The sequence below is a fragment of the Tyto alba genome, unplaced genomic scaffold, assembly GCF_018691265.1.
Source record: "Tyto alba isolate M040663 unplaced genomic scaffold, T.alba_DEE_v4.0 Super-Scaffold_20000042, whole genome shotgun sequence".
Lineage (NCBI taxonomy): Eukaryota > Metazoa > Chordata > Aves > Strigiformes > Tytonidae > Tyto > Tyto alba.
This window is the reverse complement of record NW_024881293.1, coordinates 6,399,274-6,425,109: the sequence shown is the minus strand read 5'-3', so window position 1 is coordinate 6,425,109 and position 25,836 is coordinate 6,399,274. Positions and strand designations below refer to the sequence as shown.

Here is a 25,836-nt window from a genome sequence, read left to right as displayed (position 1 = left end):
TAAGGCAGCCTTCAGCTGGTTAAAAATTGTCTGGTCTTAAAATTGTCCTCTGTGTGAAAATTCCCTTCCCCCAAGAACAGGCACAGAGCATTGATGTGGGCCATTAATTCTTCATAATGATTGTGAACTGAACAAGTTTATGCGTGGGCTAAATTATTCACCTGATAATGAATGAGGAAGCTGTTTGAGGCTCAGTATAGACATGAGATTAGCAGTCCTCTTCCATCTGATGGGAACATAAGACCTAGCTTCAAGTTTATAGTTTTGGAAACAACAGCAAACATGTACTCTGGGGAAATTTAAACTATAGGATGTTCTGGGAAGCCAAAAGGTTTCAGCTCCTGTCAATGATTATGTAGACTGCAAAGTAATCATAGTGTGTTGTATGTGCCTGCTGTGCTGTAATCCTTCATGTGTTTTAGGCCAAGCAGGAGAGGAAGAACATTTCTTATAAGAACAATACAATGGAGTCAGAAAGCTATTCGAGCCGATATATATATCTATTGTATTTGAGCATTTAGTTCTAACTGGGTGACAGCTGAATTACTTTATTCTTTAGTGCCGTAAATATAAAGTTAAATTTTGAAGGAAGCTTGCTTAGAGGCAGCATGAGAATGGTCTTTTAGGATGCTAGCAGGAAGCAGGTTCAGATCTCAAGTTGGGAAGTTTCTTACTGGTAGTGAAAAAACATGCAACTGCTGACTGTGCTGTCCAGTGGTTAGAGATGTGAAAACCAAATCAGCAGAGTTAGGCAAATGACTTTGAATTGCAGATCTGCAAAATGCTCATAGAATTTTTAAGGACAAAAATTTTCTGAATAAATAACCCACAATGGATGAGACGTGACACTTTGAAATGTGTCCTGGTTTCCTAGCAATCCCCGTTGCCAGCTGTGCAAGGTCTGGCTGAGAGCCTGGAGATTGCAGTCTGTAATATCTACCTTTAATGCTCCTTAATTGATGACATTCAGAATTCTCAGAAGAGAAGTGAATGCAGGATAGAGTTTGAGTGGAAAAGGTCTGTAAGAGTGCAAGCTTTTAGACCACCCACTTGGAATGGAATGAAGAATCTGTATTGTCTAGTGATCGTGACCTGCAATGGGAGACACGACTGGTGATTTCTAGTGGGCACTTGAGACAACCCGCCTATTGATGACCAGAGGCTCCCTCCCTCCCTCCCTCCCCAGCTGTAGAAACAGACTAGTTTTGCAGAGAAAGATTGTAAAATCATGCTGGCAACTTTCTGGACTGCATACTTAATAATAGTCAAAGCCAAATGTAAATTACATATCTCTGATGAGAGAAGCATGCTGCCCAATTTTGCTTCCTATTTATACCAGTTAAATGTGAATAAAATCCAGGTCATTGTTTTCTGTAATCTACTACCCACCCAGTCAGAGCTGGGGAAGCTTCTTCTGACAGGGGCTTGTTTTTAATATCAGGGCTCTGTTTAATATCAGCTTCTCCAAATCAAATCAACATTATCACCCAACATTGATGTGATTACTTTTATAAGTTGCAAGTGATGAATAGCAGAGGAAGGCAGGAAAAACAAGCACAGTAATAAAAAAGAAGGGATTTTTCAAGTGGAGAAATGTCAGTTTTTCCCATGGTTGATATTTTGACTTCCATCCATTCTAGCTTCTCTACTACTCCTCTATGAAAACCAGAAATTTAAAACTCAGAAGGGGAAAATACATTTGTTGTAAATTGTGTGCCAGCTAGTAAAGATTTGCTGTCACTTCCTATTGAAGTCAGAAAGGAAATGTCAGTGGAAGCAAAACTATGGACTAATCAGCAACCAGCATGAAGTTGCTTGGGACTGTGTTGGATTTACATTTAGTGAGAGTCTTTGACCATCATAACTCAAAATCACGAACCTTTTGCCACAAACCATTGTACGTATGTCACCACCTTTTCCTGGCTGCTATTCCCTCTTCAGGAAAACTGTGCAGAGCTTGTACGGGCGATAGTGTCGCATGCGTTCTGGTAGTCCAACATACTGATTTGTTGGTGACAATATTCTTGCAAGCCCACAATTGCTCCTGAAATTAGGTGTGTTTAGAAGGGAGACAAGGGGTTCATGTAATCGGAGTATGGAATGCTTTGCTTGCTTGAAAGTTATCTGGCTGCTAGACAGTGGTGCCAATGTCAATTGTTAGCTTTCCAGTACTGTTTCCAATGAATGCATATTTGGGATATGCAATCTGCTGGAATAAGAGGCTTTAATTTGCTCCACAGTTTCTGATGTTTCACTGTGTAGAAACAAAAAATAAATGGAGAAGGTGGCTGGACTTGATTTTATACTTCAGCTGAGGCTGAAGAGATTGAGTTGAATTTGTCCAATGCTTGTGATTAGCACCCAGGTTTCCAGATCTAGTGAAATATTTTGAACTCTATGCTGCACTATTTAAAGACTTAAAAACTGAATTTGTAGCACAAGAGAAGGAGGAATTTTAAGTGTTCAAGTCTGAGACGTTCTCCTTAGTCTTAAAAGACACAACTCTGCCTGTCTAAAGTCTGTTAATTTGCTGAAAAATGATGTTTTCTCAGCTTTAGAATGTGGATGTCTTCCCTTCTCCCTTTTTTTTTTTTTCCTGTTTTGTTATGGATGAAAGCAACTATGAAAGAAAAACAAAGCCTGCATGAGTACCTGGGTTGAATATTCAGGGACTCTGTAGACTGAAATAATTGACCTTGACTCTCAAAGGTCAGTTACCTGTTCCTGATGAGAAGAAACAGTGCAATATAGTCTTTACCTCCTCAGTAACAAAACCGTAAACAGCTGTATCTGTAACACCAGCTGTTAGTGTCAGCTTAGATGGAGTATAATTTGGCTAGCCTCTGTGTTTCTTTTTATCTGTATATGTCTGGTATATGCAACCATAATTGGCTGCTCCTTAGATTTTAGTTTAAAGGCAGAGCTAGAAGACTGTTCAAGTGTGGATGTGGGATTCCCGAAGGTGCTTTATTTTCACCCAATCATCTGTGGTACTGAAAGAAGCACGTTAATAGTCAATTCCCAGTTTATATTATACTGTAGAGTTTGAGGAAACCGATGAACACTCATTTGTTAAGACAGAACTGAAAGTTGAGGCCTTTAAATGCTTTCTTCCCACTGTGTCTATGAAGAGTTGTCATTCTGAAGTCTTGAGTTGTTGACAAGCTGATGAATAGTTTTTCACTGAGATCTAGTGTTACCACCCAATACTGGGAGCAGTTATGGTAGTTGTGTTGACCTAATTATGGGAGGAGAGGATTTCTGTACTGTAGAATGTGCAGTCTAAAAAACTCCAGCAAATGCTGTTCTGTCTCCATTTTGCACATGGGGAAGTGAGAGATGGAAGGAAATGCTAGGAGCAAAGAACTCTGGAGGCAGAGCCTGACATTGAAACCTGATAAGCTTCATTTTTTTAGCACCACACAGCCTTAGACTTTGAGGCAGTTGCTAGAGGACAGCCATCAGTACCTGACTCATTACTAATAGTATCTGCTAGTTTCAGAAGAGGGTTCAAAGTTTGAATAAATGATTTAAACTCAACTACCCTCCAGCATATGGCAGGATGAAAACCAAGTATCACTTCTGAGCAGGGTGGTGAAAGGTTTGTACTGTTCAAGCTTCAATTCAAACCAAAGCTTGGTGCTATTGCAAGAGGGAAGGAGCTTTGGTTTTGCTCTGTGACTTGAAAGAAGATGTGGTCTTTTTGGGTAGCCAGCTTAAGTGTTTTCACAGCCATTTTGTATGCCTGTAGATGTGCCTAGAAGCTGGGTGATCAAATGGGATATGGAAATGACATAGGAGAATTGTTACAGCCATATGCTTCAATTATTTTGCTTTGCAGAAATGAATGGTTTAGATATATGTATATCTAAAATTGAGATGAGATCTTATATGTTACCTTTTATTGAATCTCTTCAAACCCCTTATGGATGTAAATAATTAGGCCCACGTTCCTCAGGCAGGAAGAAAACAAATCAGTTTTTTTTATTTCGCTGCTGAGCAATTTGAAACAGAGGAGTGAAGTCTGGGCACGGTGAACTTCACAGCCAGGTATTTAGGGTGGCTCTTAGTTTTTCAAACTGTGTTACTTTAATAGTTAACAAGGACTGTCAATTAACTTTCAATGTGTACAGTTGCACAGCACCATGTATTATTTCTACTGCAGACATTCTTCATTTGTGAAGGTTTTCTGTTCTATAATTGAAGAGCAGATCCCTTGGACCTGGGGGGGAGTTGTGAGTTTGGAGAGTGTGTTTTAAAATAACAGTCTTTTACATTTATTTCTTGACCAGGTGCCTTATCAGGTTGCACCTTTCTTGTTTCAGGGAAAGGAACGTTCTTGGCAAAATAGAGCACTTACAGGTTGTGGGTCTTCTAATGAGAGATCCCTGAAAGGAAACAGGCAGGGGAGTTTGCTTTGCAGAGAAAAATCCACAATATAGCTCTAGAAGATGATGAATCACTGCTGCCTTCAAGTAAATGGCATTCGTACTGAGGGAATTATCTGCAGGGGTGTTTGGGTGACAAATCGCACAGCTAGGGATTAGTAAGAAATCGTTCTGAAGCATCTTATGCATGTGGAATGGTCAAGACAATGTAACTTAGATACACCTGTACTGCCCAGACAAGGTGGTGTAGATATGGGGACAGGAACGCTTAGGCAGTTTGAGGGGAAGCTGGTTTTATGGGTGAGCTATTAATAGAATTCATCAAGGCATGTTGTTTAACGTTTTCTGTGCTGCTAGGCCTATCCATACCAAACTCAAATTGCATTATCTTCTGCTTTTCCAGGATCTTCATATGTACCTTCCTATTGACATCAACTTCTCATGGCCATTCTAATCAATGTTCTGATACCATTATATAGTACTTCTTCATGCCTGCTACTTCTGCCTCGATCCACTTATGGCTTGTCTATGAACTAAGCCACAGACAAATGAAAAAGTTGGGAAATAGGTGGGTAGGCATGCGGGCCAGCCAGGGCAGTAGGCTTTCCAGCTGTTGAATGAAATCAGGCTCTGCAAACAGCTTGGTTTTGGCATCAGAATCCTCCTGCAGAGTTGTCTGCAGCTGTCAGTGAATGTTGTGCTACTCACAGTGCCACTTCTTCCTTGCTTTTCCTCTGTGTTGAGTAATACTTCATTTATTTTGTTTTTACAGTCCCTCGGATCAATGGCCATCCGAAACTGGACAGACACCGTGAGCACCCTCCTGGTTATGACAGCTCTTCTACCATGATGAGTAGTGAGCTGGAATCCAGCAGCTTCATTGACTCTGATGATGATGACAACACAAGCAGGTAGAGCACTGGCATAGTGATGGAGCTGTTGAATACTGTTTGCATCTGTTTCCCAGCCACTTGACTGTATTTCTGGGCTTTCCTGAAAAATACTGACTGGCAAGATGAGAAGATTTATATCTTTATATTTCTTCCCCCCCATTTTTTTTTTAAAATTTCCTTTCTTTTGTTTTTTCTGCTACATATGATTTGAGCACTGATAAATTGTCAGTAACGTCATGTTGTGTATAATCACTGCTCTGAGAAACAAGCTAAGTTACTGGGGTCACTATCCAAGCTGCCTATAGCCACTGTTCCAACTAAGAGGAAGATTCTGTTCCTGTTCTTTCCTTTTAATAGCAAGATTGGCCACGTTTTAAGATAAAAGCAATGTGCAACTCTCTAATCATTAATAAAGTAATGGTGTTAATATTGTAACAGAATAACTTCAGCATAGATTCCTAATAAGTATGTACTTCACTAAAGCTGAATTGTAAAGGAATTCCTATGTAATTGCATAGTCTGAGACCTGTGAGTAGTACAGGAATTCATCAAGGTTAATGCTATTGCAAAGGCAAGCTGTGATGCCATATATTTATGACTTCTTAATTATTTTTTTCTCTTTGTTCAGACAGAGAGAATGTGAATTATTCCTTGGGTTTTGCAAAAAAGCGTTCCATTTCAAGACAACCTTGTTAATCTTAAAGATATTTTTGTTCTGTAAAAGGTTTATAAGCCAATACGCTTCTCAGATTCAAAATACCTATTATAAAGATGTAAAATCAATCAAATCTAATTTTTTTTCCTTTCCTGGCTACAGCGACACCATTCTCTGAACACTGTCTCTAGAGCTGTTGTTCATCCAAATAAGCTACGAAAACCCATTATAGATTTCTATTAATTGTCAGAGAACAAGAAGATTACAGATCTCCAGTTGTTCCTAGAGATTTGTAGCTAAAGTAAATAAGATGCAATGTGATATTCTTAAATTCTAGGGAGAATAGAAGCAACAAAGAGCAACTGGTTATGGAGATACTTAATCATTTGGTATGTTTACAGATTATTAGCTTACTGAACTCAGTGGATCTGTTTGGTCTTGCAGTTAGTTGTAGCTTAAAAATCTGCTGAAGAACAGCAGTTTCTTCAAATTCTGTTTAAAGGCTGTATGTTTCCAGAGGGCTGAAAGGGTAACTAAATGAGCATTCAAGATTTGGTCCTGAAGTTTCAAGAACTTATTTTGCAGTTACAGTGAAATTGCCAACACCTGAAGATGCAGAAAATTAGCCTTCTGGCTGCTTTGTACTTCACCTGGGTATTCATGTGCATAAAGGGTTGGCAAGATCAGTAGTTAACCTGAATGTACTGTAAGCCTTCTTAAAGCCTTTAGGGCTTCTAACCCTCTTTCCCTCCCTAAAAAATCAAGCCCACAGAAACAACCACCACCCTGCAGCTGATTTTGTTTCTTGTAAATAAATTAATCATTTCCATGGCAGCAAGATATGCAGTAGGGCAGGATTAGCACACTCAGGGTGGCCACTGAAGCACATTATGCTAGACGCAGCTAAATCTTTCTATATTAATAAAGTAAAGCTTCCTGCGTCCAACCTGAGAAGAAAGAGAGTCTTCGAAGCTGCTGCGCAGAGCTTTTCCTTTCCAGGCTAGGGCAGAAGCTTTCTGCACACAGAGTAGCTGCCAGGCCAGCTAGTCAGGAAGAACGACTAAATGGAATGCTCTAAGGTATGCTGTTGTGTGATGATGTTCTCAAGCAGATGAGAGATTGTGCTGGCAGGGAGAAGTTTTCTTTAGAGTCAAATACAGCCAAGTAGAAAATCGAGCATGCTCCAGATCTGCTGGAGACAGCGGCCTGGGGAAAAAGAGGTTGAAGGGGGTAAGTGTTTAATAACAGCGGATGAACTCTGGTGTCAGAACCTGCATTGTAAAGGAGATTGTACGTGGAAAAGGTCACTGAGAGAAGAAATCAGATGTAAAGGATGGGTTATGGTCTTGGGAGTGTAGAGGTTGTAAGGTTGAGGATGCTTTTCTAAGAGTGTGTGTTTGACTTTGGTTTATTTTATTTGTAACTTGTAGCGGTGCAGCAGAGTTGGTTGGTTTCCTGTCCAGGGAAGTTCTGTTACATTTACTTAGAGAGAGAGAATAACTCTTTGTTTCAGTGAATTAATTTGTTCACAGATGTGACAAGACAGTACAGAACCCTTCAAGTGGTTTAAGTGCAATAATTTATTTCCTTTCTTTTCAAAGTATTATATAATTGAACATTAGTTTTATTTGCAGCTGGTAGGTGGTATTTTGAGTACAGATTGACGTAGGGAGCTCATGATAAACTTTTCAGTAAGAGTCTTATTTCTGTCTTCTGTTAAGCAAATAAAGGTCTAGCAGATATGACATCTGTAGCTATAGGATTATTGTCAGCAACTTGCAATTAGTATTCTCAGTTCAATATAGCTAAAATAATGCACTGCAGAAAAATCGATTACATTTCTTTCTCATTTAAAAAATTAACATTAGCCCTTTCCAACTATAAGGATAAGCTTTCTTTAACAAATTGTTACCTTTTTTTTCCTTCAGGGAATGTAGGTTGGACAAATTATTATTGTTATTATTTTTAAAAATCTCTTCTGTGGCACTTATTAGCCTTTCTGTTAGAGGTGCAGTCAGGGTTTTGGCCAATAGCTAGTGCAGGAAATCGGTAGTTATGATTCCAGGTTGGTTTTCATCTTTGCACTTTATTTTTCCCCAAAACTCAAATATACCATCTTGTTTTGCTCATCAAGTTATAATAATAACTTTTACTCATTTCTGGCGATCCTTCAGAGATCAAAATATTGCTTTTCAATAGAATAGGTTTCAGCTGCTATTTAGCATCCAGGTACTCACAGAATATGAGATACGCCGTGTTTATGAATGTTTCAGCAAGGATGCATTAATGCTATGGATTTAAAAGACATTACAAGAAGAAATTATGAAATGCACCCTAGCTACATGAAAATAGGTATAGGCTTGACTCCTTTTCAAGAAATTGCAGAGACTGTGAAACCGGCTGTTCACAAATATGCTTTCACACAGTGTGGGAGTCTTGCCGAAACAAGCGTTCTTGCTTTCTACTTACACATTGGCTTATTAAGGCAACTTAAGTCATTGTCCAGCTTCCCCCAAGAAGAGATGAAAAACTGAGTTGAGTGAGCTCTCCATTTATGGTTTCTCCAGCGTAACAAGTAACATTTTCTGATGTTTGTCTGTATGGAAGCTGATGTTTAAGCACACAAAAATGTTTCTGCAGTGCCTACTGATCATCAATTTTGTGCAACTAATGAGAGGCTGTTTTAGCTCAAGTAGTTACTTCTCTGAAATATTGTCTGTCCTCTTGAACTCAACCTGAACTATGGCTTTTCTTTATCCCTTCTAAGGACTCAGAGTCTGAGAGGAATTTTCTAGCTATACTCAGTGCTGGCAAAAGGTATTTTTGTCCAGTCCAAGTTTAGAAAACCAGACTAAAATCTGGAAATAATAATTCTTTGTTTTTCTGAGCAAAACCATATTGATATACACTAGAGCAGGAGGAAGAAATTGGCATAGCCAGTCAACCCTGACAGCAGATATTATATGCTGTCTGTGATCAGGAAAAATACTGACAGAGGAAGTATACTAACATGCATTGGAATGTACTTTTAAGTTGCTTGCTTCTTGGGATGTAAAGTGCCATGAAGTAGCACCAGACTACTGCCAAGACTGCTTGAGACAAAGAAATTCAGTGAACTGTCTGCTGAAACTGTACTGTTTCTATCCCTCATTTCCATACCTTGCTATCCAGATAAAATATCCATTGTCTGGAAAGTGGAGGAAGAACTTTGTTACTGGGTGAATTCCCATTCTGGTCTCCTGCTGCAGGCAGGTGTAGCTTTCAGTATAGTTTTTCTCTCCATTTTCTTTCTCTGCTATATCAACATTGCTAACTTAAAATTTCTTTTTACAGTAGCTAATGTTAGATGGAAGCATTACCCCTTTCAGGAACGTAGTAATAATGATGTGTATGAATTGAATGAATTCTCTTATCCACAGTAGCTATTAGAGGATGCCATTCTAAAAAGATTGGTGACAGGAAGTATTGCATACTTGTTAAGTGATGCACACTGGGATAAAGTCAAAAAATATGATATGGCAGTAGGTGAAATATGAGTGTAAACAATGAAAATCAATTGCCTGGATGCTGTGAATGACTTTGAAGTATGATTATAGTAGCCAAAAGGACAGATACAATTTTAAGGTTTTGGCATTTCTGTTGTGGACTAGCTCAGCTGTCTCCAAAACTAGTGGAAAGTCTTGCCTCGTTGTGTGAAGGAGCAGGGCTTTCACACCCCCTTGTTCTGTCTGCAGCAGGGAATAGAGCCTGTGATCAGAGGGTTTGTTTGCAGATCGGAGCACTGAATTCATCCTCTAGCCATTGGAAGAAGGGCACTCACATCTCTCTCATAGCCTTTGAAGTTATCTTTTTGCTTGACTTGTGTTTGTGCAGAAAAGCTCCCTCAGTCTTTTGCCTTTTTTCTCTTTGCTGTCCTTCTCAAAGAGCAGGCAGGTGCACTGTGACGTGAGCAAAATGCCTTGCCTTTCTTCAGATTCTCCTAAACTGTTGTGTGCTGGAAAGTTTTAGCTGAATCCTACTAATGAAATGTTCTGGGAGAGAAGAGAATGAAATTGGAGAGGACATAGGAAGAAGGAGAATATTGGTAGTAAAATGTAAGAGGAGGATTTTGTGTCAGTCTTTGCCAGTACTTTCAAGAAGAGTGGTGAATGTTGAACAAGTCCAATTTTGGGAGCCCTGCATCTGAGAGACTTCTTTATTTTTCCTGTTGAAAAGGTAAAGCCTCAGAAAACCAGGTGCTGTGGGCTGTTTCCCCAGATCAAGAATTATCAAATTTTTGATCTCTTGAAAATACCACCTCTTTGGTCTTTAAATTAATTTGCTTTGCTGGGAGGGGAAAAAAGGAGTGTGTGAGGTTAACATGCCTGAAATAGTTTTGTGGACTCAGAGAGAATGTCAAGAGATTCACACCCTATGAGCAGTTCCATCATCTGTAATACTCAGTTTAGTATGCTTGACTGTAACACACCTACTTTATGCAAGATGGGTTTCCCAGTGTGGTGGGTTGTAATCTCATGGCAGCAAATTCCTTTTTGAAGTTGCTGGTATCAAGTTTTGCTTGAGGTATTCTAGCATTCCTGCATGTGGCTGGAACTTTGAAGACAGGGTCATGGAGACTGGGGAAAAAGACAGGCACTGTTTTCTTTGTGACAGTGCCAGTTCAATTATTTGTGTTGTATAGGGTTGGATTTTTTTTTTAATCTTGGTTAAGGATAGAGCATTACTGTGTCTTTTCTTGCCATTCTTAACATAATAAATAGAGGCGAGATGTCTCTGCGATTTTACGCTGGTATCTCTGAAAATCTAGGCTTTGTTCTAGGCTTCTGAAATTAATTTGGGCAAATCCATTTGTCTTTCTGTGCCTCAGTCCACTATCTGTAAAATGAGAATGATGAACCTTCTTAACTATTAGGGAGATCTTAAGGATTTATATGGCACATTTAGATTCTACAGGTTTGAAGAGCCTGAAAAAAAACCCACAGCAAAATAAAACTAACATAATATGTAAAGATGAATCGTATTCACTACTTATCTGTCACTATTTGGTAGAAGCTGTTATTAATTCCTACTTTATTTCATTGAATTCAAGACCCAACTTTAAGTTCCTGTTAACAGGGTAGATCGCAGCAGAAGAAAATAACAGCATTGTGACAAGACTCACAAAAATGAACATTAAGAGATTTTCCAGGTTGTTTGTTGTTCTCTCAGAGCGGAGATTAAAATCACTGTTTAATGTATGGCTGTTCTTGTAGTGTGCCTTTTTCTTTGATGGACCTGGAATCAGAACCACCTTATAAAGTAGTGGAAGACGGCTACTTCTGACCTTTGGGTGGTTAAATCAGGGTGATACCTTCCTGTTGAGATGGGGGTTGCATTCAGGCTTGCTCCCAAAAGAAAGCAAGCCAGTAAATTATACTCTTTAATCCATGCTGTAGTTTAGCTGGTATCTTCTCTGCACTCCTAGGCAGAGGCTAAAATACAGCACACACTGGGGTTGGGCAGCTTTTTGGCAGCAAGCAGAGCACTACGTTGTAAGCTAGCTGATGGTGTCTGTACAATTTACATTGTCCTGCATCTGTAGGAATCAGCCTTTTTGTGTCAGGGTGCAGAGATATGCAAATGGCTCAGCTTTACAGAGTTGACATTTGCTCTCAATTTCCCTCAGGTTGAGTAGCTCCACTGAGCAAAGTACTTCATCCCGGCTCATACGGAAGCATAAACGCAGGAGGAGGAAACAAAGGATGCGGCAGATTGACAGGGTAAGGTTGGCATCATAACTTTGCAAGGAGGTGAACCATGATTTTTGAGTGTAGCGTGTGAATTAGGAAGGGATCCAGAACAGGTCCGTGCCCTGTTGAATTCATTGGAAAGGCTCCCTTTGGCTTCAATCCCTAACATCTGAAGCTCTTCAGCACTAGAGTCACGACTCTCTCCTCTCCCTTTCCCCTTTTACCGTTAAGTGATTGCATTTCTTATTGTCTCTTTCAAGACCAGCCTCTGCAGGAGAGCCTCCATTCTGCTGCTGGCTGTCTGTGGTGTTAGACACCTGATGTACTAACTGCTGAGCCTTGCATTCTGCTGAAAGGAGAAATCCACGTTTATAGGAAATCACAACTCTTTTCTCTTGCCCTTTTCTGTGCTAGTCCTATGGTAGCAGAATGAGGATGGTCCAAATGACATGTTTCTTGAAGTAACTGAATTGTTCTATAAATATCAGTCTCCACAGATTAAAGAATAAGTATGCATACATTTTATCACAAGAACTGGAGTAATGTTTTAGAAGATATTTGATAAGCACATTTGTATTTTATTTTGAAGACGGAGGGGGTGTCTGTCTACTCACTTCCTGAATGATCATGTGTTGTTCACTCCTCTCTTTAAGGAGAAGCTGTGGATGTAATAATTCACACTACACAGGGCACTTTAGTATTTAAATGTCTTCCTGTCAGTCATGTAGTCAGGATGCAGAAATGATTCAATGTGAAGTTCAGTTGAGAAACCTCAATACAGGAACTTGCTCTGTGTGTTTTGTAAATGATCTTTGGAGAAAGTGCAACTTGTGTTCAGATTTTTTTTCCTTACAGATTCTAAATGAAGAATAATTTTGAGGAGGCCATAATGGTCTCTGGATACCTTCCAGATGGAAACCTATTAATCAGTTCCTGATAAATTAATCCTCAATAGTTATTTTTGTTGTCTTATTCTGAACCATTTAAAACCTTGAGAATTTTCTGTTGTATTTTGCAGTCATCTTCGTTCAGCAGCATCACTGATTCTACTATGTCCCTAAATATCATCACTGTCACACTCAACATGGGTAAGAGGATGAGCAATGTTTTTATGATAAATTTCAAATGATACAGATGTATTTTGGAGTCAGTAGAAAGTTCCTTGATTTGAAAGGATGCCAGTTGAGCTACAGGGAATGGCATCTGAGAGCTGCTGCTCTGTCAGCTGTGCCTGGGCTCCCAGTCGAGTACTGGATAGTTCTGAGCCACTTGCACAAGCAGATCAGTATTCTTCCCAAGAGGCCTAGGAAAGGAGCTGGAACTCCAGGATATGGAGTTGTGCTCTTATTTCTAGGAATGGTAAGGGGTCAGACATTGTTAGGAGCAAGAGTAGAAGGGCACTGGAGGTTTGCATTTCAGCTGCTCATGCATTTCATTGTTCAGCCAGATAGAAGTGTGCAGGACTGCCAGTTCAGCACCTTTCAGTAGCACCAAATTCTTCCTGCCACTCTGATGTGTGGAAAAAACATTGCCTAATGCTGATTGGGTGACTAATTTCTAGGTGTAGACATGTCTTTTCAATATCATTTCTCTTGCTGATTTTTTTAATGTAACTTTTCAGTGTCCCACATGAAAAAATCATGTCTTTAGCAGCATTTCCCTGCTGCCTTTCCCTGAACGTGCCAGGCAGACAGACGCCAATAGGGTAACCCGAGATAATTGTAAGTCAAACATGGCCTAGCTGATGTGTTGAGAGAACTGATTTTTCAAGACTGAAGTAGTCTGGTGTTAGCTCTTCACTATCATTCCAATCACTTTGTTTGCTTTTTTTTTCCCTCCCCCACCCTCCACTTTCTATCTGTATAGAAAAGTATAACTTCCTGGGAATCAGCATTGTAGGACAGAGCAATGACCGGGGTGATGGTGGCATTTACATTGGCTCTATTATGAAAGGAGGGGCTGTGGCAGCAGATGGCCGAATTGAACCAGGAGACATGCTTCTGCAGGTTGGTCTGTGTCCGAAAATATGTGCTGCTGGCTTATACCATTGGTGGCTTAGTCCAGTCATCCCACCAGATCCATGGACTTGGAAATCAGTTAACAGAATTAATTCATGCTCAGAGAAATGTGTCACAAAGACTATTATCACTTAAATCTGTAATTCTTTGCGAACTCTGCTGGATAGTTGATGTGCACTGAGAAACAATATTTCTGCAGCTGCTTAAAGGAATGGAAACAGTTACAAGGCAAAAGAAATTTGGAAACAAATAATTAAAATGTCTTTAACTTTTCTGTTGCAAAGCCTGACCTCTGCTTTTTGCAATGTTTCAGGTGAATGATGTCAATTTTGAGAACATGAGCAATGATGATGCAGTACGAGTTTTACGGGAAATAGTCTCCAAACCAGGGTGAGCATATTACAAAATCTCTTGCTACTTATCCTGCACATGCAGTAACTGGTATTGGGCGAACCTCAGAGAAATCACCATTTTGATCTCAATAAGCAACCAGTGTGACTGCTGATCTCAACTGTGAACTTCTAGGTGTAAATGATGAATAGGTGAGACTGGTTCCACTGTGCCAGCCAAAACCAGCACAAACTAGGAGTTGCCTGGTTTCAGTAGCACTATTTGTTTAGATGATGAGAATTTTAATATCTCAAGAGCTGATCATTCAACAGATTTCACCATGATCTATGCAAAACCAGAAACATCCTGATACTGGTTCATACTGAGAACACTTTGATAAGCATCTCAAAAGCATTCTCAGAATGTACTTTGCAACTGTTGGATAGGAATAAATTTGTTTCAGCGTTCATTGTTGCAGTTACAACTTCTGTAGGGAAAGTTAAGAGTAACCCTTACTTGTTTTCTTTTTTCCTAGACCTATCAGCCTAACAGTAGCCAAATGCTGGGACCCTACTCCCAGGAGTTATTTCACCATCCCCAGGGGTGAGTACATATTTGTGCTCTTTGCTGGGTTTCTGTGGAGCCCTCAAGGTCTGGAATATTTTCAGCTGTTTTGGCGTCTAATAGATTTCTGTCCCCTATGAGTTCAGTACTTTTAAGTTTGGTTATATTGTTTGTTTGCTTTTTGTTTTGGGGAGCAGGGTTTTAAGATACTCTTTCTGAGACTCCAATGCCTACTGAATTCATGGGAGTTTTCCTTTTAGTTCACATGGCTTTGAACCAAGCTCTTAACCTTTTGATGGGTATATCCTTGTGATCTTAAACTTCTAATTGATGGAAAGTTTGGAGAATAACTATATTTTAGTGGTAAAAAACCTCATTTTGTCACATATACACTTAGAATTTAAACTGCATATTTTAAAAATTTTGAGACAAACAATATTGTTTGCTGTACATAAAGCCTCTTGAAAACAATCTCGTTTCAAAACTTCTGGCTTAGTAAACCTTTCAGTAGCGATAAAAGATCTGTGCTCATGTGACAGACACAGCTGCCTCCTACTGGCAAGTGCCCAGTTTAGATACTGAAACCAGCTTGTCCCCAGTCCTTCCAAGACGAGGATAGCACTGTCCATTGGAACGAATGCAATGGACTCGTGCAGACTGTGGGAGCTCACTCAGTGAAGTCCTTAGGAAAATCAACATAATCAAAAATCACATACTTCAGATTTTCTACAGGGAGAGCTTGTGTATCAGTTTGCCCTTTGTTCAGTGAAGGTGCATGTGTTATTATCCAAGGCAAACAGCAGTATATCTGTGGTGTATCTGTCCTAGGCTAAACTGGTTCCAGTAATGTGTGGGTTACTTAGTGGAAATATCTAACATAGGCAGAGCTCTCTTACATAATTTCTGGTTCTATGGCAATGGAACAACAGCCACTATAATTCAGAAGAAAAGAAGAAATCCAGATTATGGGGAAAATTGAGTAACATTCCCAGCTTTAAAAATTACTTGCTCTGAGGCTTTTCTTAAGGCCTGAGTGTAATTTTCACTCTTCTCTGACACCAGTCTCTTCACATGGTCTTTATATGTCTTGTCTATTTATTTAGCAAGACTATTCCAGTCCTAAAAATTTCATTATGGTTGCTGAAAACACTGAGAGGGGAATTCCATGATGCCTGATCTCTGCAAATACAGAGCTCGAGTTACTGTTCTAATTCACGTCAGCAGAAGACTCACCTGCTGTCTGAGTGGTTATTTTGGATTCCAGACTGGACTGGTAGCTTCTTACCACAAGGGAATATATTTTACTCCTACTGCAGTTACAGGAAAAGGAGTGTCATGGTCTTCTCCCGTTAAGCTGGTGCAGCAATTGCTGGAGGAAACCAGCTACTGCTGACAAGGTGCTTTTCGTTCCCTTGTGGTGGGGCTATCTCAGTTGTACTATCAGAATGGCCAGGACTTGTGCACCCCAGAAAGTTCCTCCTTACTCTAGGTCTTAGAGTTTACTGCAAATCTGATTCCAGTTGTCTTTTTCTCCCCTTCTGGTTGTTTTGCAGCTGAACCAGTGAGGCCAATTGACCCTGCAGCGTGGATCTCTCATACCACAGCCATGACGGGAGCGTACCCCCGTTACGGTATGAGCCCCTCCATGAGCATCACCACATCTACCAGCTCCTCACTAACAAGCTCAATTCCCGATTCGGAAAGTAAGTCACACTGCGGCCAGCACAGGGCAGGCGTCTTCTGCTCGGGGCCAGCAGTGCAGAGCTGTGCGCAAAACCGACCCCAGCCACAAGCACGATGAAAACGACAGCCGCCACCGAACTCTCGAATGCTTTCTTAAATTTGTAATTCTTATGGGGAGCATAAAACCTTTTTCCTAAGGTCAGAAGTTAACTCAGTGGTGTTTTATCAGGGTTCTCATTCAGGAAGAGGTGGCTCCTGGTCCCTTTTAAAGTTACAAGGCAGGCCTCCAACTTTATCCCCTCAGGTGAATGTGAGAGCTTCCTCTTTGCATTTGACTTCTTCTTAATAAATTTAAATAATTTACTTCAGATAGATGTCACTGGATAATAATGTTAGTATATCACTTAGGAAGTCTTCCACTGATATTTGCATAGCTTTCTTTTATACTTTTTTATACTTTTAGAATTTATTGAACAAGGCAAAAAACAAACATAATGTCCCACGTGAAATTATGGTTAGAGTTCAGCCTTCTTTCCTGGTTTGTCTATTTGTCGCAGTCTCTAAACTAGCCATATTCATGTAACCAACAAGTTATCTTGGAAATTTTTGTTTAAAGAATATAAACTCTTCCTTTCTTTTACTCTTCCTGTGCTTTCTGATGTAAGCATGGGATAAAAGCTAGCATTTGGGTTGAAATACAAGGCAGCAAGGCAAGACAAATAAATGAGGAGCATGTGTCTCTGAGAACACTGTCCACTGAAGTCCTAGTTCAGGAAACTGTTCATAATTAAAACACTTCTATTTACTTGACATGAAAGTTTTGAGGTACTTTACACCTCTAGTTTGTTTTTGTTTCCTGTAATATTAATATGGAAGAATTTCTCTAGAGATGCAACCTTTCTATCAGATTTGTTCATCTGTAGCAAGATTTATTATATTTGTTTATATAAACATAGAAATCTTGAAGTGGCTTTAAAGTTCTGAGGAGATTATCTTATTTGTGGAACAATGCTACCTCAGTATGCATTCATTGAAAGCCAGATAAACACTTGCATATTTAACAAGGGATGCTTAAGTGTCTGCCAGATCTGGAGTCTAAATTTAGGACTGAATAACTTTTTTCATTTTTGTTAAGATTTTTTCCAGCGAGAAAGGGAGGATTTAATTTAGGAAAAAAACAACAAAACAAAACGAACAAGAGAAACAACATGTTGAGAATTTTAAAGATCAACATGGTGTTGGTGATTAGTGACAGAATCTTCCCTGGGCAAATGCATGGCTGACGCATGAAAGTTGCGTTTGCAGAGGCCACTTAAGTCCTATCAGACTACATAGGTGTCTGCCTCTTTCTCCTACCATCTCTCAGATTTTATAAGCACATGGTTCTAGAATTACACCTCCCCTTGAATTGAAAGGGCAGTTATCCTTTCTGTAGGTGTAGTTGCTCAGTGCCTCTTTAGATAGTAGGCAGCACCACTGAAGGGGAAATACATCCACAGTAGAAAGCAAGTGAACCACTTACCTGATGACTGCTTTATCTTGAGATGTGTTTTCAGCCTTACAGGTACTAAAGATTGCTGAAATCAAATGTATCTGCTGATTGCTGTCAAACAAGAGTCTGTTACTCTGCATTCCTCTTGAACTATTCATGTATCGTGTGCCTTGATATCTAGTGATGTGATTGGGAAGTGTGGAACATAGACGCCCTCTCAGTCATACTTTCAAAATAAAGGTTATTTGGGAGCAGAACCACATTTCTGGAGACAGCTTCTCATTTCTATGCCAGTGACTTACAGTGTTTCCTTTCCTGAATGCAAGAAAACACAGAGTACCCCTGAACTTTGTTGTGACCTTCTGCTTAACACTCCTTCCTTCACTTCAGTCCTGTTACACCCCCCTCCCCAAACAGCAGGCAGCACCTCAGGGCCCTAGGTACAGAGAGTGCCTGTTGTGTTGTGTGAACCTTTTTGTCAGGAAAGACAAAATTGGGGAGGAACAGAGGAGGAGAGGGAGAGGCAAGGAGAAACTGTGCGCTGACATCTCAAAGAACGAAGAGCTTCATGCAAAATGGGGCTTTCTGACTTTCCTATGAGGCAAGAGTCACTGGTGTTTGAAGCAAATATACTATCTGTTCTACAGTATCTGGCCATTAGAGTGGAAGCAGTGAATTAACGGAGTCCTCTTAGACAAGTCTGTTTCATGGTTCCTTGCTTTAAGTATTGTGAATGTCTGCTGTTTTACTCTGTATAACAAGGCCAGGATAATGTAAATGGACTGAATAACTGCTTTCTTTCTGGCTAGCACTCCTTCGCTCTCTAGCCTCTGGGTCAAAAGTGAAGTTCTAATATCTGAAGCATTTGCACAGCCACCATCACATCAGTGCTAGTGATGGAAGTAGCTGAAATTTTGGGGCCATACAAATCACCACCACACAGTAGGAATTACTCTGTGTTAGCTCCGTTAGCTCTGTGTTTTCTCAGGTGCATTTCTTCAAAAGCAGGACTATGCAAACCAAGGCAGACTGAGGTGTTTCATAATAATTATTGCTTTAAAAATTATCTTGTTCTCCAGCAGTGTTCTGGCTGATGCAGGAGAATATTCTCTCACAGTGGTTTGTGAGTGTTGGACTCACTGTCCCAGTCAATGCGAACTCTGCTCCTTGTTTACTCTGCTAAAGGTAGATTTTTCCAGCCCCTCTTCTGCCACTACAGGACCCCTTTCTGCAAAGCAGTTCTGTCCCATTCCATGAGATTAACTTCAATTGTTTCAATATTTCTTGGAAGCCTGACTGTTTCAAAATGCAGTCCACTGAAATTGTTGGAAAGTTCTCTTTTTCTCTTGCATGGACTTCAGAGGATTTTGAATTGAGACTTCAAACTATTTCTGCTTAATAATATTCAGCCTGAGGTACTGTGTAATTTCCTGGGGCCTTTTTGTTTGGGCAGATGTGTACTTCCTTATTCAAATAAGAATACTAAGCCAGTGGTGGTATCACATGTGGTAGGACTTCATTTTCCTGGAGCATACACCTCTTTTATTACCAGGATCTGCTAATGGGAAAAAAAAAATGCCACTCAAAGCCAATAACCAAAGCCCTGAGAAAGCGCTTTGCAGTAGATCTGGTTCCCCAGAAAGGAATTACTGCCTGTGCTGTTCCTCAGATTTGCACCTACCTGTGCAGGTAGTCAGGCCCACAGTTGATAGAGTTCAGACCAAAATGGGTGCATTTTAGATGCATCTTAGAATTTTTCATATTTGTACAGCAACTAGCAAACTTAGAAAATATTGATGATCTTTTGGCCAGTGTTGTTCTTTATATGCAAATCACAGGTCTCCAAGAAAATACAATTTATTGTTCCCCACATACTTTACTTGAATATTGGTTTGTTGTTTTTTTTTCCCCCAAACAAACATGTTGCTTTTTGCCACTAACCAAACTAACTTAAAGCAAAAGCAAAATTTTAGTGTTTATTTGAACTTTGTAAGTATTGAAAACCGCATGCATAGATGATCTGAGATATTTTCATGCATATTAGCAGTGCATGTATTGAAAGAAGCATTTTCAGTTTTCATTGTTTCATGCTTGTTACACCTTTTATCAACATTTTGGGTTCCTGGAAAAGGACAAAATTGGTTCCCTTGTGCTTTTGAAAGGTGGGTGATGCGGGGAGCTGGGAGAAGGGAGGGGAGGAGGGTTTCTGAATTTCTGCTGGAGAAGGGTCTGAACTACAAATGCAGGACATGTGCTCGATGTGAATTTTCTAGGGCTGAGAAGATGGGAGCAGGAAGGGGGGACTGGGTGCCGTATACAAAGAACATAGTCATCTTATGTGTAGACAGGATGATTGTGTTCTGCACAGATCACAAGAAGGCTGGTGGACTCTTGGACCCAGATTCATCCCACTGGGCTTTCAATATTAGATGCCACTTTGCCTCTGTGTATGGTAGAGAAGTCGTTTCTAAAGGAACTAGATTCCTACAGTAGGCACCTCAGTTCAGCAGGGTGAATCTCAGCCCTCTTGTTCTGGTTGTATTATAAAAATTGATCAGGAAAGTACGAAGCCTCTGATGAGCCACCTCTGCCCATAAGAGCGTGTGAAATAGGAATGGAGCAGTGACTGCTGAGGCATGTGGGAGTAGCATTTTTTTAAAGTGTTCATCGAGAAAGATGCAGGGCAAAGTAATGCTGGGTTAGGTGACTTGTTAACTTGTAAGGCTGCCATCACTGGGATCCTGGAAAGTTTTTTTTTTTTGAAGGAAACCACTAGACTTTATCCTGATGATGGAAGCTTTCTCTTCTAATTTCAATTCTCCCCCATTCTGCTGATGTCCAGATCTTAAAAAAACAAGTGGACATTGATTGAGACACGGCTATCATCTTTCTCCATGTGGATGAGTATTATTCCTGACAATTAAACCAAAAGTTAAGGAATAAGCCAAACTCCCTTATCCTACAGAGTGTTGCATGCACAGCACTGGACTGTTGGTGGGTAGGGGCTGCTCGTGGCAGATTGAAATGGAAAGCAATAGTCATAGAACTCCTCGGGTTTCCTTTTCTGCAAATCTCAGTGCAGTGTGGATTGAAAGAGTGCAGTGGTGATCAATAGCTGGTTTATGAAGTCAAGACATGTAGGGACTCAGCATTTTAGGGACTAAACTGTTTGCACTGAGCACAATCTGAAGAATTGGTGTGAATGATATAATTTATGCCATTGATGAGGGTGCATTTGGGAACCTTTGTCTTTTTTTGCATCTGTTGGTAAAGCTGGTCTTGAAACGTTTCATCCAAATTGGGAGCTGAGAAGTTCTTTTCAGACTCAGTTCATTTCAAAGAAGCATGTAACCTTTCTTCCTTTTAGAATTAGAAGAATCTCCCTTAACTGTGAAGAGTGACATGGCTACTATTGTCAAGGTTATGCAGCTACCAGACTCAGGCCTTGAAATTCGTGACAGGATGTGGTTAAAAATTACCATCTCCAATGCAGTGATAGGTAAGCAGATCAAAGGAATACTGGGAAAAAAAAAAACAAAAACAAAACAAAACAAAAAAAAAAAACAAAACAAAACAAAAAAAAAAAAAAAAAAAAAAAAAAAACACAACCAAAAACCACAGTGGCTTTTTGGAAATAAATTGAAGAAACTATATGAACTTTTTCTTTTTTCCCCCTGTCTATGATCTCTTACATTCCCTTGACTTGGTATTCGTGAACAACTCTGTGACAGGAAAGAACTAATAGTTCTTGTTTGAGCCTGGACAGCCAAATATACTGCACATTCCTCATGCTCACACCCAGCTGGTCCTCAACCCTTACTTGTTATATCTCAGGTTTTCCATGTAACTACTTGTGGCTCTAGCAATCTGCCCAAATTCAGCAGAGCAACAATCCTTGTAATTCCAGTTCCAGACAGCCACACAACCTTAATAAAACATCTTAATTACATTTAAAATTACCACAACTAGTCTACCTTTGATTCTGACTATCCTGTGACCTGAACTGTGCTAACATTTAGTCAATCTAGGCTGTAGTTACTTTTTGCTGAGAAAGGGGTTGGAACCCAGGTCTTCTGACAGCATACCATCTGCCTCTTGAGGCAGATGACTCTCCCAATCACTTCTGTTCTGTAAATCCTGTGTCATTTTCATGACTGCAGCTCAGAACAGGTTGAACAGTGTAACTCAAATTTTCTGTGTGCATATTTGGTGTCACTGTTAATGTAGTGTTCAACAGAATGTAAGGTAATTCCTTACTTTCCTTGTTGATGTGTGGTGGTAACTAATTTAGCAGTTAGGCTGAATCGTGAAAATAACATTTCAAGCTCTTTCCAGCAAGACTGCTACATATTCATATTTGCATTCAATACCTGGAACAGTAGTACTAGTAGGCTATGTGATAATGTAAAGATTAAAAAAACAGAAAAGATCATTTTGGCTTGGATGATCCTGTGTCTCCTCTTCCTATTCTCATTTTAGGAGCAGATGTGGTTGACTGGCTTTACACACATGTGGAAGGCTTCAAAGACCGACGGGAGGCTAGAAAATATGCCAGCAGCATGTTAAAACATGGCTACCTCAGGCACACTGTGAACAAAATCACCTTCTCGGAACAGTGCTATTATGTCTTTGGAGACCTCTGTGGCAGTAAGTTCCCCGTCTGTGAAGGGCAAAGCTGCATGTGTCTTGTCACAGCGGAGGTGCTTTGAAACAGGCCATTGTTCTGAAGTTGTGTGGCAAGAGATCGACACTTCCTCTTAGACCAAGCAATTAGACCACTTGGAAGAGAAGGATGAACTTATCAAAGAGGGCATTGCACTGAGGCTCGAGAAAGCAGGATTTATTTCTGGTGATGCCACAGACTTCCTGCTTGTCAATCACACTCAGTTTCCAATCTGTAAAATGGGGATGATTCCTCTTTGACTTACGGAAACTCTGCAAACTTACCTTGGTACTCAGTGGTAAATACTGACGTCTGCCCTACCCTGTGTGATTTTTAGAGTGAGCTCTGGTGGCTGAATCCCTCCAGCTCCTCGCCGCACTAGGTGCTGTGTCAGCCAGTGTTAATGTGCAAGAGTCATCTGCGAGGTAAGAACACAGTCTTCAGCTTTTCTCTCTTTTCCAGATATGGCTGCACTGAACCTTAACAACGGTTCTAGCGGAGCCTCGGATCAGGATACCCTTGCTCCACTTCCACATCCTGCTGCTCCCTGGCCGTTAGGCCAAGGATACCCATATCAGTATCCTCTGCCCCCTCCATGTTTTCCACCAGCATACCAAGACCCAGGCTTTAGTTATGGTAGTGGCAGTGCAGGGAGCCAGCAAAGTGAAGGTAAGATGGTTAATCTGGTATTTATTTCTGCAGCTGTCATTACCCCTAACCATTTGCTTGAGTTCCTTTGTACTGTCTGTGCTCCTGTCTTGTGGTTTTGTATGCTACCTGCATGGATTTGGTGTGACCGCACTTAATCACAACTGTTCGTGTATGTGATGGAGTGGGTTAGCCTTTCAGCTCTGTATTGAAACTGCCAGTGATGTTTTAACTGAGTCAGTAGAATAGAACAGAATACATGCTGTTTACAGTTACGCTGTAGTTCTGCTCTCCATGCAAAATGCCAGTGGGGAACTAGAGCCAAGCTCTTTGTCATGTCCATGGTGGCATGGGCATCTGTATTTTTCTTACCCAAAAGCACCACATGGTAATCTACTGCTTAGATAATGCTGATCAGGCCAACATTAATGATTCAATTGTCCACCCTGTTAAAACAGATAAACTATTGCCCCCCCCTTTTAGAGGTCAGAGCCATTGCCAACAGTGGGGCTGCAGTCACTTGATATTGCTAGAAATTAGGCCATTTCGTTGCTGATGGAACTGGGATTAGAACCAAGGTGCTCTTGGCTTTCACTTCAATGCTGAGTATGAAAGGAAAATCATTCTTTTTGCTTGTGAGACAAGCGTGAGGTGGCCAGCCAGATGGTTTACAGGGCTGAAACACTGCTCACAGGGAGGAGAGTCTATTTTGTAATATATGGTAGGGAAAAAAAGATAACACTGCATGGATTAAAAACCTGACCTCCTCCTTTCCTGCCCTACAATAATTCTGTGGTTCATTTTTATACCTTAGTAAATAAAAATTACATATTTTTTGGCTGAACAGATTTTTTTTTTAATTTTTTTTTTAAAAATCACTTCCAGAGTGAGTGTTGCTTTTGGAAATGCTGCCAGTAAAGAAAGGATGAGGATTCTCTGTGTTTTTATGGCGAACATCCAATAACTTGGATGTAACTTCCTGCTTACCGCAGCCAGTTAGATTTTGCAAAATTATACAAAAGAATTTTATAACAGGAACTTGCTCACAAGATTTTAGCACTATTGCTTCCAACCTTATCTCAAAATCGGAAGTGTCTGTGGGGAAGCTCACAGTGGTATCCAGAGGTTTTAGAACTGCAAATTGATTGTGCTGGGAAGAATGTGATTATTTTTTTGGACAGTAGTTCTGTGGGCAGTAGACTATTAGATCTCTGCTGCTGGAATAGGAAAGGTATGGTATTTTATCCATGCGACCTGTGTTACTGGCTAAAGACAGACTTATGAAAGGTGCCAAGGTGGTTAATTTTGAAGGGTTTCAACACTTTCCTTGTTCTTCTTTTGGAAACTACACTTCTGTGTTGTTTCTTGTTTTGTAACTGTTATTCCCTTGTTTTGTTCTGAGCAAGCATTAGACTGAAGGATTCATAGAGGAATGGCTGACTCTAGGGGATTGGTAAGCTTCAAATGCCTCCATAATAATAATGAATTCACAGCATGATCATTTAGACTCTTGTGATCCAAATGTTTAGCTGTATTTTTTCTTTTTTTCCTTTTTTTTCCCTTTTTTTTTTTTTTTTCTTTTTAATTATCTTGGACGCTCAACCTGTCTCAATGCACAGTAGTCCAATAGTGTGGCATTAGCACATCAACCTGCCTGGCCCCTGTGTGACTGTGCTGCAGCAGCTACAGAGGGAATGGCACCAGGTACCTCACTGCCAGCTCAGATGGGGAAATCCTATCACTGGTCTCTTCACTGCTCTTCATAAGATAAATAAAGAAATAATCCCAGCTCCTAATTTATTAGTCTGATGTTACCCATATGGATTGGATTTATCTACCAGTGCCCTTCCATTGCTCATTTACTGAAAGATGCTTGAGCACTGTCCAGATGTCTCAGGCAGGTATTAAGAGGACTGGGACACAGGTTGCGCTGGTCACTGTCAACGGTGTTAGAATTGGGTTTCTTGTGAAGTCTCTCTTAGGTGTGATGTTGGTCATAACCGAATTCATCTGGTGAACAAAAGCACTGTTCCAGAGCCCTGTGAATGTCACATGTTTTTGAGATGAATGCAGTGTATTTGCTGATGATGACAGACAAAAGCCTAAGATTTGGGTCAAGAGACAAGCTGAGACTGGGTTCTGGCAAGCAACAGATCGGGAGGAGGATCTAGCAAAGTTTTATGTGGTGTTGCAGTTCTGTTCAAGGCTCTGTTCCAATTTAAGTTGCTGCTTATTTCATGAGCCATATCATCTGTCCCTGCTTCTGGTACCAAGGGCTTAAGTTCTTTTTAAAGGCTTGGGCAGGTTTGCTGTAGCGAATGGCACTGGTGTGAGGACCAGCTCCTCTGCAACACATCATCTCTGTTACTGTAGTGTTTAGATCAGAGTCACGTCCCTGTTCTGGTAGATACTTGCTGTACAGACGGATAGTGAGAGATCATCAGGTTACAGTCTGAAGAGATGAAAGAAATAAGAAGGATGGATTTGTTCAAGCTCACAGGATGTCAGTTGAGACAGGAGCAATAGAAGGGTCTTCAGAGCCTCTATACACTGTGGAGACTCTCCTGCCCCTGTCCAGGAGAATTCATGTGGCAACTTCTGTTCCCATTAAATGAAGTATTGAGGCAGCTGGAGACTCAGTGGCTTTAGGGGGTGGAAGTCTGGTGTCCAGCAGTAATAGAGAGTTAAGGCTGATAATATATCGTGGCAATGCTGAGTGCAGCTTTTCTAGGCATTTGAAATGCAGATTCTTTAAATCCATTTTATGACACGG

General features: G+C 40.4%; 1 protein-coding gene across 3 annotated transcripts in view; it reads left to right on the top strand.

Moving 5' to 3' along the window:
• Positions 1 to 25,836, top strand: part of DVL1 (dishevelled segment polarity protein 1) — a 105,723-nt gene that overhangs the window by 72,951 nt on the left and 6,936 nt on the right. The window contains exons 5-15 of one of the 3 annotated variants that reach the window (XM_042794490.1): positions 5,161 to 5,299; positions 11,602 to 11,695; positions 12,684 to 12,753; positions 13,532 to 13,671; positions 13,997 to 14,073; positions 14,549 to 14,616; positions 16,131 to 16,280; positions 21,120 to 21,251; positions 22,232 to 22,399; positions 22,878 to 23,084; positions 24,470 to 24,516. In XM_042794490.1, coding sequence (XP_042650424.1) covers positions 5,161 to 5,299; positions 11,602 to 11,695; positions 12,684 to 12,753; positions 13,532 to 13,671; positions 13,997 to 14,073; positions 14,549 to 14,616; positions 16,131 to 16,280; positions 21,120 to 21,251; positions 22,232 to 22,399; positions 22,878 to 23,084; positions 24,470 to 24,480 — 1,256 coding nt within the window. In that variant the 3' untranslated portion in view covers positions 24,481 to 24,516. The remainder of the gene's footprint in view (positions 1 to 5,160; positions 5,300 to 11,601; positions 11,696 to 12,683; positions 12,754 to 13,531; positions 13,672 to 13,996; positions 14,074 to 14,548; positions 14,617 to 16,130; positions 16,281 to 21,119; positions 21,252 to 22,231; positions 22,400 to 22,877; positions 23,085 to 24,469; positions 24,517 to 25,836) is intronic. The other 2 variants (XM_042794488.1, XM_033007578.2) reach the window with 2 other exon arrangements.